This window comes from Calypte anna, chromosome 1 (genome assembly GCF_003957555.1).
Source record: "Calypte anna isolate BGI_N300 chromosome 1, bCalAnn1_v1.p, whole genome shotgun sequence".
NCBI lineage: Eukaryota > Metazoa > Chordata > Aves > Apodiformes > Trochilidae > Calypte > Calypte anna.
The window spans coordinates 78,096,458-78,115,268 of NC_044244.1; the positions used below are offsets into that span (position 1 = coordinate 78,096,458).

The window sequence follows — 18,811 nt, forward strand, 5'->3', positions numbered from 1 at the left end:
CACCCTGCAGACAAAGGTTCCAGCATCACCTTTGCTGTCTTCCTCCAGCTTCTCCTCATTTGCCATTTTGGATGGCACATTTGAAAACTGAAATGGCCTGGCCAGGGAAGAGGGATGCAGCAAGCTGAGGCCACGACTACAAGACTACTGCACAGTCAGCTCAGTGGTGGAGATGGCAAGGAAGGGAAAGCAGGTGCTGTGAGTGGAAAAATCTCACAGCAGCGAGTATTTCTATCCTTCTCTGTACCTGACCTGCCGTAAGTGAGCAAAATTACCCCAGGTTTCTTTTAAGACAGTTAAAAGTCATCATCCATCAACTGTCATGGGTAGGGGATTACTGTGAAATAAAGGAGTTTGCTTTGCTGCACAGCTTCCTTACAGGCCAAGGAACAGGTAGGGCAGTGGGCATGGCAGGGCTCTGGATGCACCCACCAGGGAGTTAATGCAGAGCAACATGCACTCTGGAGCAAACATAAGTGGAACACGATGGCACTGTGCCACCTCTTTGCTTAGTTCTGCCACAAGGTTAGTTAGATAAGTACCTCAGTGTCATGATGTGCCCATTGGCACAAAAGCACGCCAGACAGACGCTGTTACAGAGGGTGACCACATCTGCTCGCAATAAAAAGGACGTTTCGGTGATGTTGTGGACATAAAGACATGTTTGGGAAGGCAATGAGAAGACTTTGGCTTGTTTTTCTGAACAAATGACTGCAAATTGATGATCACCCATATCCTGGGAGGAGGAAGGGGAATGCATCACAAGTTTCCTTTTCCTTGTTTTTTCACCATCATCAGCACTGTGTGGGTCCCTCCATACTTCGTAGGGTGGATGTGTCAACGTCCCCATGCAGTCCAAGCACGCGAAGGTCAGCACTCCTCCTTTCAGTGTCAGAACTGTGCCTGCAAAATACAATTTCTTCTCACTGGCACAGCCACCAAAATTAAATTGGCTGTCAGTACTGTGAACGTGTGCAGTGCAGCTGACGTTCAGCTCCTGTAAATGGAGCAAACACATTAATTTAGCTGAGGTGACAACCTTACTCAGTTCTTCCTGACCACACAAGGATGTTGAACAAACAGGCTGCCTGTACCAAAAAGGTCTCAGGCAGCCCAGATCAAATAATCCACATAATATATGCTATTGAATACCACAAAGAGAGGCTGTTGTTTATCCCTACATGATGCTAGTCAGATATTTATTCCCCAGCAGTTAAATTGCTTTTCTTATTCTGGTGACCTTCCAGCATTGTTTTTCTAAAGGAACTGAGGGTGGAAAACTCTGTTCTGCATTCTCTGATTTTTGTCATTATTTTACTTTAAAAATACAAAGTGCATATTGCATCTCCTCAGACCCGACCTCTCTCAGCCCTCTGTTCTCTCTGCTACACCATCTGTCACTCCCTCAGCCAAGGAACTCTCCTGGTACACCAACCTGCCAACATTTTTGTTTCCTTTCCTGAACTCCCTTCTGTTTCTCTGCACCTTCCCTGTAGTAAGACAGCCAAAACCATTTACAGCATCCTGGACAGGACTGCATCAGAACTGTACACAGGACTTAATTTCACACTATGAAGGAACTCTGCTAATTTCCCTGTTCTCACAAGAACACCCAACTCTTAGGATGACGCGAGAGAGAATCTTCGGAACTAACACAACCACGGTGTCACCAGTTCATGAAGCTGTGGGTCTCCCAGAAGCATCTTTATTTACCTGTGTGCTCTCAGAGATGTGAGGTGGATGTGTTGAGAAATTTCTGCCCAAAAGGCCATACAAAGTCATGCAATTATTTCCCCTCTTGTACCAAGCCAGATACCAAACAGGAAAAGAGGAGAACTCTTACCACTTGGCGACACCATGACTGGCTCTGACTGACGTAGATCATCACTAGCAGGCAGATTCAGGGAGAGGATTAAGACCATTCCCAGGCCTGTTCCAACCCAGAGACAAGGGGAGACAGCAGAGTCATTCTTGCGGGCAAAGGACTCCATGAAGTACAAAGCAGTAATTGCCTCCTTTGAGTCCCGGTCGATGCTGGACACACTGGAGCTCCGGGAACGGCTGAAGGAATTTTCCCTATTTTCTGCATAAACAAATACAAGGAAACACTCATAAGCTGGCAGTCCTAGAGTAGGCACAAGCCCACAACAAATGCTAAGGCCCTGCAGAGCACAGAAAATACGGAGTCTTTTTGTCACCTGAGCAAACATGCTGATACAAGCACGACACCAGCTTGCTGCCAGTGTATAAATAAGTGTGGAAAACGCTGTCAGACCTCATCAGTTAGATCTGCATTAGAAATAGCTGCTTATTATGAAGATTAGCATAGACTAATTAGAATTTACAACTGCCTTAGCTCAAAGGACTTGTTCTAAATAGCATGAAGTAATTTTAGACCCATATGTTACTGATGCATTTAAACTTAATCCATGTATCTCATCACTGTAGAACATGAAGGGAGACACCATTACCAGCTTCAGAGTATGTGTCCTTTGTTCTGTTCTTCTGTCCATTGCTGAGACGTTCCAGCTCTGCCTTCACAGCCATCATTTATTGTCATTTATAATCATGTTATTAATAAAACTACTCTCTGGGGAAAAGACACCCAGTACTAAACACTAGCAGAAACTGTCAGTGGCAACACATGGGAAGCTATAAAGCACACTGAGGCTAAAATGCTACAGAAGGATGAAGGAGGCAGAGGGGAAAAGAGAGTAGGGGCTGGCTGCTAGCACAGTCTTTGCAAAACTGTTTCTGGGCCAGTGCTGCTGTTTACCAACTTGGAGAAAAAAATGGGGCTAGACCATTGGGAACCTCACCTGCTCTTCAACAATGACAACTAGAGGAGCAGGAGGTTCTGGAGATGAAGGAATAGTAGAAGCTGTTGGACCTGAGATAAAAGGCTTCTGAATTGATCATTATGAAACAGATCTGCGTCTGGTATGAGCTTGTCTGCTGTCTCTTCAAAGTCAGAAGAAAAGTCTAGAAAGAGAAATACTTTCTGCTATGGTTGAGGAATGAAGTTAGGAAAGGACATTCTCTGGTACTCCATATTAAAACTGGGCTAAGCCTCATCCTGTGTTCACATTATATTCTATTTCCTGAGTTTCGCTGGTGAATCTCTTTCTCAGGCAATGTTGTATGCCCTTATCAAGACAACTCAGTGTAAAATGCTGAAATTGTCCTTTTCACAGCAGCTACCTGGGAAAGACTGTAAAGAAGCATGGCAAAGCACTACTGGAACCACACCAGGCATTACAACATATGCTACCTTGAAAGCTGGCACACAGGGATGGGGGCAGATTCTCTTGCTACTCTTTCTCACTTGGGCTAGCTCCTGTTCTTGGAGGGCATCCTTAAATTGTCAAACAGCACCTTCACAGGACAGCTGCCCCTGGCACTTCAATCCCACTCTCATGGAAGAGAAAACTGTGTTGAACTTCCAAGCCCTGCCTTCACCCCGTTTCACCTTCATGTAGGCACTGTTGTTGCTCTCCAGTTTTAGCTCAGTGCTGATAAATATAGCTGCATAGAAGCAGGGTTGTTTATTCATGTGCAAATACAGTTTCTAATACCTTGAGAATTAGTGTCTCCCATAACCCCAAGCACTTTTTACTTTTGCAGTGTACTGGTTGGCTCAGCTCCTTCCTAAGCACAGGGACAGCTGCCAGGTACAGAAGGGTAAGACAGTAATTTCCAGGCAGAGATTATCAGTGCTCTACATCTCTTTCTATGTATTTTTTTCCCCAAAGGCTACCTAATTTTAATAAAATGTAATTATGTAATTCATGTTCCCTTTAACAGGTTTATTAATGTCACAGTCACATAAAATTCAAATACCGTGGTGTTCAAACTAAGAAAGATGTTGAAAGGACAAATGCAGTTAGTGTAGGCGACACACACCAAACTTAAAATATAGGATGTGGCATTTGCATGTGTCATCAAGCTTTCTCCCTCCCTAACTTAGCAAGAAATGTTCCTCACTCCTGTGCAGTACAGTTAACTAATACATCTTCACAGAACTGACACTAACAGTCTTTGCAACACTTTTGGGAACATACTGTGCCATTTTCTATTAAATTCACCACTCAAACTGATATGCTGAAGACCAGCACAACACATGTCAAAATTTGATGTCATTAAACATACAGGAACAGCAAACCAAAACCTATGAAAGGCTGCAATCACTATGTGACTTCACTGGCTAGCTATAAAAGCAAGGAAGAAATCTCTCCTCTTCCTAGATTTCAGGATAGAATTTTATTTAGGCCTACTCCCTGGGACTCCTTTCTCAGATTATACCTCATATTCCTTATTTAGAAGCCATTCCACTGTATCCTAGAGAAACATACAAGTACTTTCTTTGGGAAATTAAAAAAAACCTTGCCATACCCTTTGCTAGCATGATTGCTATGTTTTAAAACAAGGTTCCACCTTCCAAAAGTTGTCCTGTATGAACACTGTCAATCTGTAGCAATCCTTAACCCAACCACCATATTCTGGGTTTTCTCTTATATTTTCCTTTGCTTGCACTGCATGATGGGTATGGCAGAGATGTCAGCTATATCAACTTTCTGCTCAAGTCTGAACCAGGGCCACCTCCAGGTCCTCCCGGTAACACAGGTCAAACAAAGTTTATTTGGACACCCTGCTTCAGTAAGGCATACGGTGTTCATATGTGAAAGGCAGATACTTTTTTGCTGTTCAGTTTTCTCCCTCTTCTCTTCTGCAGAACATCCTGCTATATGATACTGTCTCATAAATGTGCTCCTGCCTTTAAATTTCCTCCTGCTTTGAGGGAGTCCAGCATCCCTTTTTCTCTGAGAGGTACATATCCAACAACCAGGATCCCTCTGCTCCCACCCAGCTGTCTCAGACAACTATGTCCTTTTTTTCCTCCTTTTCCTCTTGCAGACCTAGCTCTTTTTTTTTTTTTTTTTTTTTTTTTTTTTTTTTTTTTTTTTTTTCTTCCCACTAGGTCTCCAGATTGTTCTGCAACTATCAGCAGAGAAGCTGAGAGTACCATCAGGGGGGTCTGTTGTCCCCTGAGACAGGTGACTATCATTTGGGAGATACTGCAGTTCAAGATATTAAGCTTTGATCACCTCTGAGCCAAAGCAAAATTATGCATCCAGGGCATCTCAAAAATCTGCCCTCCATGCATTAAGACCACACAATATAAACTCCACTACCCTCCTAACAGTAATCCTGCTTTCTTCAAAATGTTTTCATTCAGCCCTGAATGAACCCTAACCTTTGGGTTAGTGAGTTGCAGATGGAAGCACAGGAACCACCTTCCTTCACAACACTGGGCTGACTTAAATCCTTGCTATCAGCAGCACAAAAATACAAGTCTTCTGATTTAAAAGCAACAGCGAAACCTGTGACTTGCTACCCACCTCACTTGACAAAACACACAGGACACTTCATCTGACATGCTAGGACAAAAAATGAAGCCAGTGCTTTCGAGTCTCACCTTTGTTCATCCACGTGTGAGCAGCACAGTGATGCTTGTCGTGTGAGAATGAACTGAGTCCACCTAATTGCTGAAGCATTGCCCATCTGGAAATGTAACCCACTGCCACAAAATCAGTGGGAGGACAAGAACAACTGAGCCATCACTGTGACATTGATACAAAAGCAGCCCTGAGTGGTTATTGCCCTTGGCTCCTTCACTGCATGGCAGAGCTGTCCTGCTGCAGTGCCCTGGTGTCTAGGAGAAGATTTAGTTTAGGGTTTGGGGGATTCTTAGAATTTAAAAGATAATTTGAGTAAATGACTACATATGTTTCAACTGCCAACCCTGCAGAACAGATTGCAGAGACCTTTTGCTTAGTGGAAATAAAACTTGAATTTCCTTTCTTTCCCAAGAAAATAAAAAAAAAAAAAAAAAAAAAAAAGAGGGAGAATACTAATGAAAAGATGAGGGGAATGTTATGACTTCTCTATTCTCATCTGTAGCAAAGTCTTTGTAAGGGAAACAAGACATTTTCATTGTCATTATTTTAAAATAATGGATCTATTACTAACATAGAAGCATTAATACATTTTCTTCTTGAAGTTAGGAATCATGAAAATAGAAGTAACACGTGGTATGAGGAATTAAAGAAAACTACTAGTAACAAAGATCAACATTTTCACTGCAAATGTTCGCATTCATTACTGGAGAGTGTTGCAACTGACTGTCAATTTCTTGGATGCTATTTATGGGTCCTCTCCTGGTTTTTAACATACCAAGTAATTGATCAGCTTATAAAGCATATACAAAACCTGACCTTTGATATGGAAAGAAACATATTCTGGAAATCACAATATTTCTGAAAAAAGCCAGACGCTTAATATTCTCCCCACTTGGAGATTTCTAGAAGTTTTAGTCCCAAATATCAGACTTACCAGAAGCTAATGAAACTACTAAAACATCTGCCAGTTTTAAGGATCATAATCTTAAAATTTTTAAAAGAAATCTGTCGCTGTTAAAACTGTATAGTCAGGAAAGCATGCAAAGCTCTGGATGCCAGTGAAAACATAGAGTAAAGGAATTATACTTCCAAGCATGAATTTGCACACAGCAACATCACAGAGACAGAACCGTATCAGTGACTGCAATGCTTCAGCAACACAGAGGAGACAGGGCAGGAAATAACCCTGCAGGGTTTTCACACATTTAAGAAGAACAATGCACCATTACTTAGCTAGAAACATCTTCAAACACCTTTTAATAGCAGCACCCTAAAGCTATATTCCACACAAAGCAACTCACTAGAATGCAGCAAAAGTTATCTGAAGCACAAAAACTGTGATAACAATCTGGAATTTTTATGTTAATTCTTTCCTGCTGGATCTACTAGTAGAAGTTTCAAAACTATGTTGAAAAGACTGTGAATATACTGCTTGCAGACCATTCATACCAGGGTGGCAATGTCTGTGCTGGCATCGAGCTCACAGCTGGGAGGTGCTTGACCCTCCCCCTGGAAAAGAAGTTCTGAAATGTATTGAAATTGTGACAGTGGCAGTGTAACCTAAATATCTTTGTGCAACTGTACTGATACAAGACTGATGTAAATGATGGCAAATAAAGGCTTTAAAGAGAAGATAGATTAAGTCACCAGACTTGGATCTTTATTTTGATATTTCCAGAATACGGTAAAGTTCAGGCCTAGGTTTTTAGTTCAGCATATTTTTAAAACATAAGGGAACTGTTAGGGCAGAACTAATCTTCCTATTTAAAACAAGGTAGAAATCAGCATTTTTACAGAAAGATAAAAATATGGCAGATCTTTACAGTACGTAATCTTTCAGACTTCCATATTCAGTTGTATGAATCATGTCCCTTCACTTACACATGCAAAGTGTCTTCACATTTAAATCACTAAGAGTTCAATTTGGATATAGGTTTTAAGTTTGGACATATGTTCTTTAATCAAAGACATCACAATTCTCTAGAACTTAAATCCCAACCTAAAATATCCATCGGCTGAACTGTCTTTCATAACACTGATGTTTTGGTAAAGAACATAACTTCCACACATGGAAGTACCCAAGAATAAGGTGCAGACAAAAGGCTTTATAGAAGAAAAAAATTGGTTTCATTCAATAATGAAGTAAAAATAGTTAGCATTATAAAGAAGCAAGTGAAAGCACTTTAAAGCCTGTTCTCTCCCAACAGATCCTCTTCTTGTATAACTGTAATTAAAAAATCTTTGCTTTAAAAAACCCCCAAACTTTTGGACCAGCTAATATCATGTAACTTGAATGATCTCATATTTCTATACTTCTCCCCAGTTCTTGATACACAACAGCCCACCCACCTGTTCCATTCTGCCACAGAAGTACCAGGAAACCCAATGGTGTGCTCCACTTCCAAAAATGTTTCAAAAATTATTTCAGATGTAGAAAAACACTTTATGTTGATCTGAAGCAATTGCTAGCAAGCAGAAAAAGGCTAAACTTGAGCATGCAGGGCAAAACACATCCTCCAAATTCAATATGCCTAGAGTAGAGTGTGAAATTAAATTAACTTGGAATCAAATCACCATTTAAATCAAAACTGAATAGAGATTGAATGAATGTACAGATAACAAAGTTTTCTTTTAGCTTGTTGTTTTAAAAAACAAGGAAAATCTGCAGATGGTAAGAAAACAAGTGGATCCTAACATTCTACTAGAACCTGAGAGAAAAAGTACTCCAAGGAAAAAACAAACATGAACTCTGCCTAGCCCAACAAGCTGGAATTTAGATACCAGAAGCTCACATGCTCTTCTCTCTTCCTAGGCCTCTCCTGGCCATCAGGCATGCTTTTCCAGAAGGCATCTCAGTCTTTATAGAACCTCTCCCTCTTCCTTTCCAGGGATACAGGGCACTGCAAGCTCTGTTGTGAGCAAATCCACATTATCTGTAGATCTTATGGTTCACTGGTGAAATTGAGTGCTTTGAAACAGATATGAAAACCTTGCAGAAGATGCTGGAATATCCTTGCTTGGAACATTTGGTTTTTTGGTGCCAAATGCTTTAGTACAGCCATGCAGATTTAGCTGACCACTTTGCAGTGCAAAATAACTCCTAATAACTTCTTCATTTGAGTAAAGCTTTCTGGAGTATGGAGCGGGCTTTCTAGATACAGAACAGGTCTTCAATGCAACATTTTTATCTATTTTGTATGCATAGATAAGAAATGTGATGACAAACCGAGCAGCTAGTGGAGACTGTAGCTTACCACAGTGTCTCTAAATTATTTCCTTTTATACCATCATATTATTTCCTATTACACTATTCTTTCTGTTACTAGTTACAATGATATAAAATAATTTCAAATGCTAACAAAGCTGAAATTATTTACAAGCAAAGACAACACCATAAACCCTCAATAAGAAATAAGTAAAAGAAATCTCAAGTCAAGGGATCTTCCATCTGCTATGAAAGCCCAGCTATGAAAAACCGTGGCACTCGGGATCCTCCAGAAGTGTGGTCCCATGACTGCTGTAATGTGCTCAGTGGATCAGGTGTCAGATTGGCTGCTTGGGCAAGGAAGTTTACAAGAAATCATCCACTCTGACATATGGAGTGGCATGGCAAAGGGAATGCTGCAAAGATATGAGCTGTTCTTAAAACCAGATAGAGAGGCAATAACCTCCTCAGAGAATACATTTTTGTGGTTAACTATCCTTGTGATCAAAATGAATTTCCTACTGTCTCCGTGAAGCCATGCCTCTACCTTAGCAATTTATGTCCATTACATCCTGACCTTTTCTCAGCAGACAGGGACAGCAGATTATTCCCTTCCTCCCTGCAATGCCCAGCCATGCACTTGATTCGTTCTGCAGGTTGTTTCCCTCTTTCCTTGGAAGCCTAGGAACCACTGCCTTTGAAAACTGAACTGATAGTCTTCTAGGCCACCACCACTTAGTTCACATCCAAATGTGGGATCCAGACCCAAAAGACCCAAGAAAAAACAACAATAAAACAGAAATCTCCCTCTTTCCCCTCTACCCCCGGCACACACCTTGCCACATGGGAAGGAAACCTCGCTGTCCAAAACTGTGCTACACATACAGCAGTGCTACAGACATACCTGGCAAGAGAAAACCTGATATAAATTGTACAGAAGTCACATAGGAAATACTGTGATACACAGCACAGCATCAGCTGAGCCTGGTTCCTCTCTCCACGGGCTTTTTATAAGATAACCACTCAGCATCAAGTTTCCAAGACCCTGATCACCAGCATGCTGGATGAACAAGAGCAAATGACAGACTTTATGGCTTTGTACGCATATGGGCTAATGATACCAAGATTTTGTAAACCTTGTTGCTGAAACAATAGACCAAAGTAACAGGATGACAAACACACACAGAAAACTATTGTAAAATTTGCTGGAACTAAGAACCAAACCAAAAGCCTCAAAAACTTAGCACCCGAGAACCCCAAAACCTAAAACAAAATCCAGCATGAAAAAAAGTACAGAAGCCTCTGCAAGGCTGTCTAAAATGTTTCTTATAGCAATCCTCACAAATACTTTTGAATAATAAAAAAAAATAATTAAAGTTTATAGTATATTGAAAGACTACCCATGTCCAAAACAAATTGGACAAAATAATGCAAGAGACAAAACAACTTATCCTTCAAACAGTTTTAGTCATTCCATATGCAGATGCAAAAAAACCCAACTTTAAGTATAAAATATATACTGGACCTATTAAAATGGAAATTGCATTGTATTTACCATAGAATTCGCTCGATAGATTTTTTGATAAGGTTATTAAAGATAATGACTAACTATTCTTGAGTGGTTTGTTTTGTCAGCTCACAGTGACATTTTTTTTTACAAGAGCTCTACATCAAATTTTAACTATGTATAATCAAGAGTTAATCATAAAGCTGAGGTAAATGCTGAAACTGAATCATTATAAAGCAAAGCTAAAGCAAATGTAAAGTCTCTGCTCTCAGCATTTCTAGAAAATTTAAACATACAGCAAATCCTTGTTAGGCTTCCTCGTTCAGAGGAAAGTTTGTAGCACCAAGATTTAGTCACATCAGGTCAAGGATGATGTGCACAACTCTGTATATCCTCCAGCTATACAAGTATAACTACACTGAGTTCCTTCCCAAAACAACTTTATTAACACCACTGTTTTCTTCAATTCAGTGTTTTCTTTATTCAAAACCTATAATAAAAAATCAGATTGAAATAAAAATTTTGTTTTCATATGCAGAAAAAGACCATATGTTTTGGGGCCTATTCATCTACCCTGAAATCCTTGACCAGGCTGGAATCTGTGCTGTGCTACATGGAAAGGGGGCTGTAATGGGCTTAACACCTATGCAGTATTATCTCTTAGATTGAGATGGACTATTTTGTTTCTGTGCAATAGAACAGAAGGCAAGCCAGGTTGGGGTACACATTTTACCCAAGAAAGATAAATAAAAGGTTAATATAACTCTTCCCTGTGAGGGTGGTGAGATGCTGGCATAGGTTGCCCAGGGAAACTGTGGCTACTCCATCCCTGGAAGTGTTCAATGACAGTATGGATGGGGCTGTGAGCAACCTGGTCTGGTGGGAGGTGTCCCTGCCCATCACATGAGGGTTGGATCTACATGATTTTTAAGGTCCCTTCCCAACCTCATCGTTCTATGGTTCTATAATGCTGATTTCAAGGTTTCTGCAGGGATACCTGCTGAAAGCACAGGGTGCAAGTTGGAGCCCAGAGCTGGAAGAGACCAAAATACGACTGGTGCAAACACCTACAGCCTGCAAGGAAATCCACTAAGTTTGGAGACAAAATGCATTCCCTTTCTACAGGATGACATCATTAGGACAGAATCTTTCTAAAGATTTTTGTCAATAAGAGTAATTTGCATGGTATTCTATTAAACAGCTGTTGATATTTAGAAGCACAATGTTAACTGGATAAATAAAAACCAAACAAAAAAACTCCCCCAACTTCTTTATACCTTGTGCAAAGAAAGCCTTACCAAATAAATATAATCATTAACTCCTAAAGCCTAAAAAACTTCTGGAAGAAGTTCTGAGTTTAGAAGTTCAGTAATGGAATTTCCTGTATTTGTGGTTTTGTTTACAATGCAAATAAATTCTTATATTATTGCAAGGAAAAAACAGCTTAATCAAAAGCATGTGAAAACAAGATTATTTGGAATTAATAATATGCTATTAAGAACTTGTAATATTCTCATTTCTTTCTAAAATTTGATTTAGAATACCGAGGAACTACAGAATTGGATAGTATAGCTGTGAGAATATTGTGTTTATTAAACCAGAAGATACTACAAGGACAACATGTAACATTTTAAATAGAAATTAATAGAAATTATATTTGACAAGTGCTGTATTAAATGTCTGGGTAGCTACTGGCAAAAAAAAAAAACCATAACAAACTATTTCATCTAGACAGTAATGTTTCTGGGGAAAAAAACCTACCAGGCTTTGAAACTGAAATAGCAGTAATCTTTAGCTTGGAATAAAATCAACACAAGTTTAAAAAGCTTTAGAGCTTTTCAACTTTTGTCATGTTAGGTGAGAATAGTGAGAAAGACACCCAGTTTAAGCAGCAACAGTAACCATGCCTGCATAGACATGAGTCCTCTGCTACTGTTATCTAGGTTTTGAATTACTCTCCTATGAGTGTGGAAGAAATATCAGCATTTTATTTAACAGTTTGCAGTATTTGACTGGCAGAAAACAAGACACTTCTCCCCACCCCTCCCCTCCATTTTCTTCCTATGATTCATCACTGCAAAGACATCTTTCAGAAATCAGGAATCCTTATGCACATATAAAGACAGGTAAAACTCAGCAAAATCTTGACAATCAATCTAAAAGGAATGAAGTGAGAAGAATTACTGTAAAAAAGTTGCTTGAAAATACACTTGATGAAAATGCTGGAAATCGAATTCCTATCATACCAGAAGATCAGATTTAAATGGGTAGCTTTTGAAATCCAATATGAGAAGAGAAGCCTGTTTTATTATTCTAATAGAGTACATCTGATTAGTCACCAAAATGCGTTATTTTTTAAATCACATCAATTAGAAGAGGTTGTAAGGAGCAGGAAATGGAAGTATTAATAAAAAATCTCCAAGTGTTATCAGTGCTTTAGAGACAGGCTTAAGAAAAGGTAAGAACCATCTATCCACACACAAAAGCTTTGTTGGTTTTGTTTTGGTTTTGATTTTGATGTATAAAAAAATGCAATCTCTAATCTAAATTCTACTCAGGTACAAAATCCTACCAAGTACTAACCTGACATACTACCACCTCTTGAATCACCACATAAGGATATTTTTAAAAAAAGAAATTCTTGTGAATACACCTGTTGTTTATTTAAGCATACACTCCTAAGGAGCCAATAAATTCTTACCACTTAGAGGATATTTTTGTTTTATTTTAGAACAGCCTAACCAGAAGCTTTTGATCAAAGCCAATTCCACATTTTAAAGAGAAAGCTTATTCTCAGCACTTCTTGTTTGCTTTAGTGCAAAGGGAGCTGCATAATGTAACCTAATATAGAATGCTGTTTAAGCTAAATGTTTCTGTACTAAAACAAAAAGGGACAATTCAAAGGATCCCTCTTCCACCACTGTCTCTTCTGGTGTGACAGCCTCTGGCAATGGGAGGTGAACTCTACCAGAGCTCTAATGAAAGAGGTGGGAGATGGAAACACCTTTGGTGAGCACAGCAGCTTGGCAGAAAGCCTCTGACCATGCTCTGTGTCCCACTGAGGAAATGTAGATAAATGTTGATGTAGATAAATGTTGATCTTAAATCAATCAGGAGGAGCTGCTAGAGGACACAGCCACAGACTTGAGGATATCAAGCTGCTAGAGGACACTGCCACGGACGTGAGGATATCAATTCCATTCTGGTTAAGAATACTATCTTAGAAACCTTTATGCCAAATGGGGATGGTTTTTTTTAATAGGATCTCACACATGCAGACACTATTTTTCTGTTGTGTGATCCTCACAGTAGTCAGAACAAAAGCAAAAGAAGAATTTGCTATTTTTAATTATCCTAAAGCAAAGAAAAAAACCCCAAAGATCCTAATAGTTTGTAGCCAGTGCTAAAGGTATTTGTATTAAATGGCATTTAAAACCACAAAATTAGGCACTCTGCATTATGTAATTCCCCTTGCTCTGTCTCCATCAACAAACTATGGAGTACTGGTTCCAGCCATAAACCACTTCTGTGATCCTGATGCCTTTGCAGGTGGCCAAGGTAGGATACAAATGCTCCTTCCTTGCTAGAGTCATGGTGTTGCTCACTACCTGTCACTGATAGCATCACAGGGGGTTCAGGCCATGCTACAGCCCAGACAGTAGCCACAGGAGATTGCTATCCCTTTGGCACTTAAGAAATAATTTTGCAACTTGATTACAATTAAAAACTTGGATTTGAAAGAGAGTTAAAATTAATTATTTCATTACAAAAAAATTAAATCCTCTAATTTCTGTAGTTTAAATATTATTAAATTTTAATGTATTCTTAAAATAGAATACAACCAACACTACAGTCCTACATAATTTATTTTGATGCTATCCTTTTTCCATTTTTGATAGACTGGAGCTTTTCTGCACAGATAATGCACTATCCTATTGCATGAATGTGGGGGATCTGGAAGCCTGGGAAACAAAGGCCAAGACCACCAACAGTGGAGTGGGAACATTATCAAGACTGAAGAAAAAACACACCAGCTGAATGCTTCTGCTTAACAATCTGCAGTGAAATAGCTGGCACTGCTGGAATTAAAATCAGCTTATTCTACATTTTAAGCAAAATACATTGCCATGTGTAGTCCAATTTGGATCTCTCAGTTTCACTGAAACTCCCTGCTAAGGCAGAAAAGTATTTGAAGACTTTTTTCAAGAGCAAGAAAGTTATTATAAATAGAAAAAAAATACTGGATTATGCATTATGTTACTAAAAGCGGTGGCAAGGGATTACGGAATTTTAGAAAGTCTTCAATCCTAATAAATACATAAATATGCATGTGCAAAGCCTGAACTTGCATTCTACGAGTATTTTACTGATTATCAGATTTGATAAGTAGAGACAAGGAGAGTGTAAAGCTCTAGTACTTCTAGAAGTACTAATGATAGAAATACTGTCAGCAGAACTGTACATCAGGTGATAGGAACCCCTGCTTTTCTGGAGCAAAGCCCTCGATCCGTACGGGCAAGGGGATGGCTGTAAGAGGTCAGCAATGCTCAGCACATGGCATCCCCAGGCAGCACAGAGCTCAGGAGCAGGTTTGTTAGGAACAACACTGACACACAGGGGTGGTTCTCATTCTAATCAGTCAGCTGGAGACAGCAGTGATTAGGACAAGGACCATACTGCACTTGGTTGCTTTCACACCTGGTGAGAAACTCCCAAATACCTAGCTAAATATTCACTGCCACCTACCTTCTGTGGTGACTGGGAGGGAAATCTCCATGCAGGCTGCAGACTGTGCTTTTCTGAAGGGGGGTCTCCCAGGCCCCCGGCGGTTCACTTTGGAGACGTCTGCGCTGGAAAGTCGCTTCCCTGAACCGCAGCTCTGGGAGGTCGGGCTGGTGCAGTGACCATTAACGTGATCTGGAATGTGAAGGCAGAAAGTGATAGGTGAGGGCCAGCTCCCAAAATTGAGAATGGAGGAGAGATGTACTAGCTGATGTGTAACGACAGGCAAAACCCAAAACTTCTGAGAATAATGACTTATTTTATTAACCTGGCATGTATATGTAAGAATAACTCACCATATCTTTACGTCATGCTCTGAAAAACACAAGGAACACTGAACGTATTCTTATAGCTGCAGATCCTACAGCATTTTGTTCACCTTTGTGCATGGGCAATTGATCAAGATACAGCTGGTAACACTGCCATCCCTGATGTTGTATCTCCTAAGAGATACCAAATAAATTTGAAAACTTGCTTCCCTTTTTGCTCTCATAACAAACTGCAAGTGTGTTCTACCGAAGTACAGAATTTAGAGCTAAACATCTTCCCTCAAGTCTGCGTGAAACAGGCATCTAACTGCCACTATTTGGGATAATTCTAGCCATAATATTGCTAAGTATTTTATTCTTTATGTACCACATAGATTTATTTTACTGCTTATGGAACTGCCTGCTGAAGAATTGATTTCTCTGTTACAGATCTAAAGATACGAAGCTACATCCTTGGACCCCTGCTAGAGGCCATGGTCAATCAGCACAGCACATGCTGCTATCTGATGGGGTGAGAAAGAAAACACAGCTGCTTGAAACTCTGCCTGCATTTGTCTGTTCTTCATTAAGGGCCACAGGTCTTTAAACCTCAACAATCTGCTTATCAAGGCTCAGATCAGAGTTCAGAGTGGGTTGGGTTGGACTGGACCGAAAAATACTGATGTGAAATTTTTCTTCCTCTTACGTTGGGTAAGGCAACACAAGAAGAATTACTGAACACAAATTTCCCCTCAACATACAAAAGGATACACAGCCAGGTATAACTGAGTATTTTTGGTGAGCAGGTAATTCATACTTACTAATCTAAATAAACAGCAGGTAGTAAGCACAACAAATTCAGACTTCTGCAAGCACACTGAATATTCCTATTCAAAACAACGGAAGCTCAGTACTATAGGTAAGGACAAGCTTGGAGCTTCTGCCTTATTTTAAGTGTTAGGTTATCTATATCTCGGAATTAGATTGGTCTTTAACATTCAGTAAATAACGATCAGATTTGGCTAATTCTCTTTAATTTATATTGTATCTAAGGAAAGGATTAATGTTAATATAATGTTAATATACAGCTTCACTGTATACTATTAAAAGCTATTTCTATATTCAGATGAATACGACATACAGTGTGCTATCCTATGTCATCTTCCAATGCATAAGTCATGTCCTTTCCATGTGACAGTCTCTATGAACAAGATCAGAAAGAATCGTTCAGAGTTATAGTCCATAAAGGGATTTAGAACCTGTACTGCATAATGAGATGGCTCTGTAGGAGACAAAACTTCCATAATTCTTATAATGTTTCTTAATACAGGGCCATTAACTGAGCTAACAGCAGATATCAAACTGACATGGATGATTCATTCAACTTGTAGGTAGGGAATTTTCCAAAATATGCTGGAACTATTCATGTATTTCAGCAGAAGGTCCTTTGAGCTCAGGGGCTTTGTTCAAGGGCACAGGCTGACTGCTCAGCCTCAGCAACTGACACATCCTCATCCAAGCTGCCTCCTTTCTTCAAAATTCAGCTTGTGTGAAGAAGTTTCAGCATGCTATCTCATTACCTCCAGGGAGATACCAGGAAGCGGTGAGGAACATGAAAGTAGAAAAGTATCATATTCTATAGAAACATCAACAGCATTTGTGAGTCCCTTTCCCTGAATATTGTACAGAATGGGCACAATTCATCTAAACTCATATTCACTATTTTTGGAGAAATGCTGCTGTTTATTTGCTTACTTGTCTTAGTTACCTTCAAAGGCCCAAATTAAGCTCAGTAAGATCTGAGCACCTAAATCCCTTTAGCTTTTTTGACAATGCATTTCCAAATAAGTAAAGCCAGTTCCTGTGCAGAAAAAAATCAAGTCTCATCCTAGAAGCTCCAGGGATATCCCTTCAAGTACTGAAGTTGATGAAACGTTAGGAAGTGCTAAAACCATGAGTGGAGAGGGATTTTAGAGATCAGCTACACACTTTTATATATATTAACACTGTCCTATTCTGATTAGCTTTGTTCCATTTATAAGGAAGAGTAAGATTTAAAATTTTTTCCTTGCTGGCTTACTGCTTTTGTCATGTGGTTACTAGGGCATTTCTCATATCAGAAATGTAAGTTGATAACAGAGATATTACCAGTGGCACTTAAGCAGCTGTGAGGAGACTGCTCTGTGTTGTTGGTGTGATGGGGCAACAGCTTTTAACTCTCCTTCTGGAGAAGGCAGAGAATAGTTGTTTGGGAAGAAAGGGCTCCACAAAAAGCTCACTTTTCTACCGTTTTCCACCACTGCATTTGCCACTGCCTCCTATCCCTTCCCATGGTGGCTGCCATGGGAATTTCCATTATACTCTCTAGAGCTCCTAGATTCCACCAAGGACCAGAGTTACTAATGCACAATGTTTAGGCATCCTGCGTCAGGGGAGCTCATACTTGAAGTGGTCTCCAGACTGTGTACCAGCCATCCCACTCTGCCTGGGCAGCAGCCTTTTTTTCTCCTGTGGACAGTGAACTAAATAGCCAGGGATCAGTTTGCAGCTATTCTGTTAATTAATTGAAAATTGTAAGGACCATGCAAGCCATCACAGTATCACAGCACATTGCCCAATGCTACAACACATCCATTTTATACTGATTTAACTCCACTGATTTAATAAAGCTGCTAGTAACACTTTGTATCTAAGATGTATTAAAACATATAGAAGAGAAGTTCCTGACATAAGAATTCACTAGTGTTCTTCACATGCTGCTCCAACAGTGCTAGTGCTGGTCCTGGTTGTTTGCTTTCATCTGAGCTCACAGAATTACCCATATGCATTAAAATTGCTTCAGTGCATTATCCAGCAAAAAGAAAAACCTGCCTAAAAAAGGAAACAGAACTGTGCTGGATGTGGAAGGCCACTGTGTCACACAAAATACCAGTGAGATGACAAGACTGAGAGGAACTGAAGAAGTAACATTAAACACAGTGGACTTGATGGAACTACCTGAGATGTGCCTTAGGAGAAATGCTATGGAGAAATTGCACCATGACAGCAGCAAGACTGCTGGAGAGCCTCAAATTAATCTGATTTTCATTTACACACGGTAGCATGTATATGTTACACAACCTGCCTTGTCATACAACTGTTTTAAACTACCTGGTGACCTCTGCAGAAAGCAAAAGGAACCAGTGATTTGCGCAGGGGAAAGCCGAAACCTTGTGAAAACCAAATTTATTTAAAATGTCAGTAAGAAAGGAGAAACATATATTTGCAGTTGCTGCCTAGAAAGTTATGGTACACTTAACTACGTTGTGGTACAAAAAAATAAAACCAATCTTTTTTTTCAGTTCTAACACAGGGATAAATTCACACAGAAAAACTAGCTGAAAACCAGTTCTTACTAATGAGCTGAGAAGGGCTGAGAACAATGGAACTTAAATATGACTAATTAGAAGCATTATAACATCCCAAATTGTAAGGAAGTAATCAATAAAAGAGCAGGCAGGAGGATCATAGAGAGATGCTTTAATGTGGAGCAGAAAGAACCCGAAAAATTACTCCCAGAGAATCTCCTCAACAAATATTAAGGAATATAATCTCTCCTGTTAAAGGGAGT

At 39.7% G+C, this 18,811-nt stretch overlaps 1 protein-coding gene across 2 annotated transcripts in view; it reads right to left on the bottom strand.

The window, feature by feature from the left end:
* STXBP5L (syntaxin binding protein 5 like) overlaps positions 1–18,811 on the bottom strand; it is a 186,027-nt gene that overhangs the window by 5,965 nt on the left and 161,251 nt on the right. For both annotated transcript variants that reach the window (XM_030447058.1, XM_008498633.1), the window contains 3 exons: positions 14,918–15,088; positions 1,844–2,083; positions 543–903 (listed from right to left, as the gene is read on the bottom strand). In XM_030447058.1, coding sequence (XP_030302918.1) covers positions 543–903; positions 1,844–2,083; positions 14,918–15,088 — 772 coding nt within the window. The remainder of the gene's footprint in view (positions 1–542; positions 904–1,843; positions 2,084–14,917; positions 15,089–18,811) is intronic.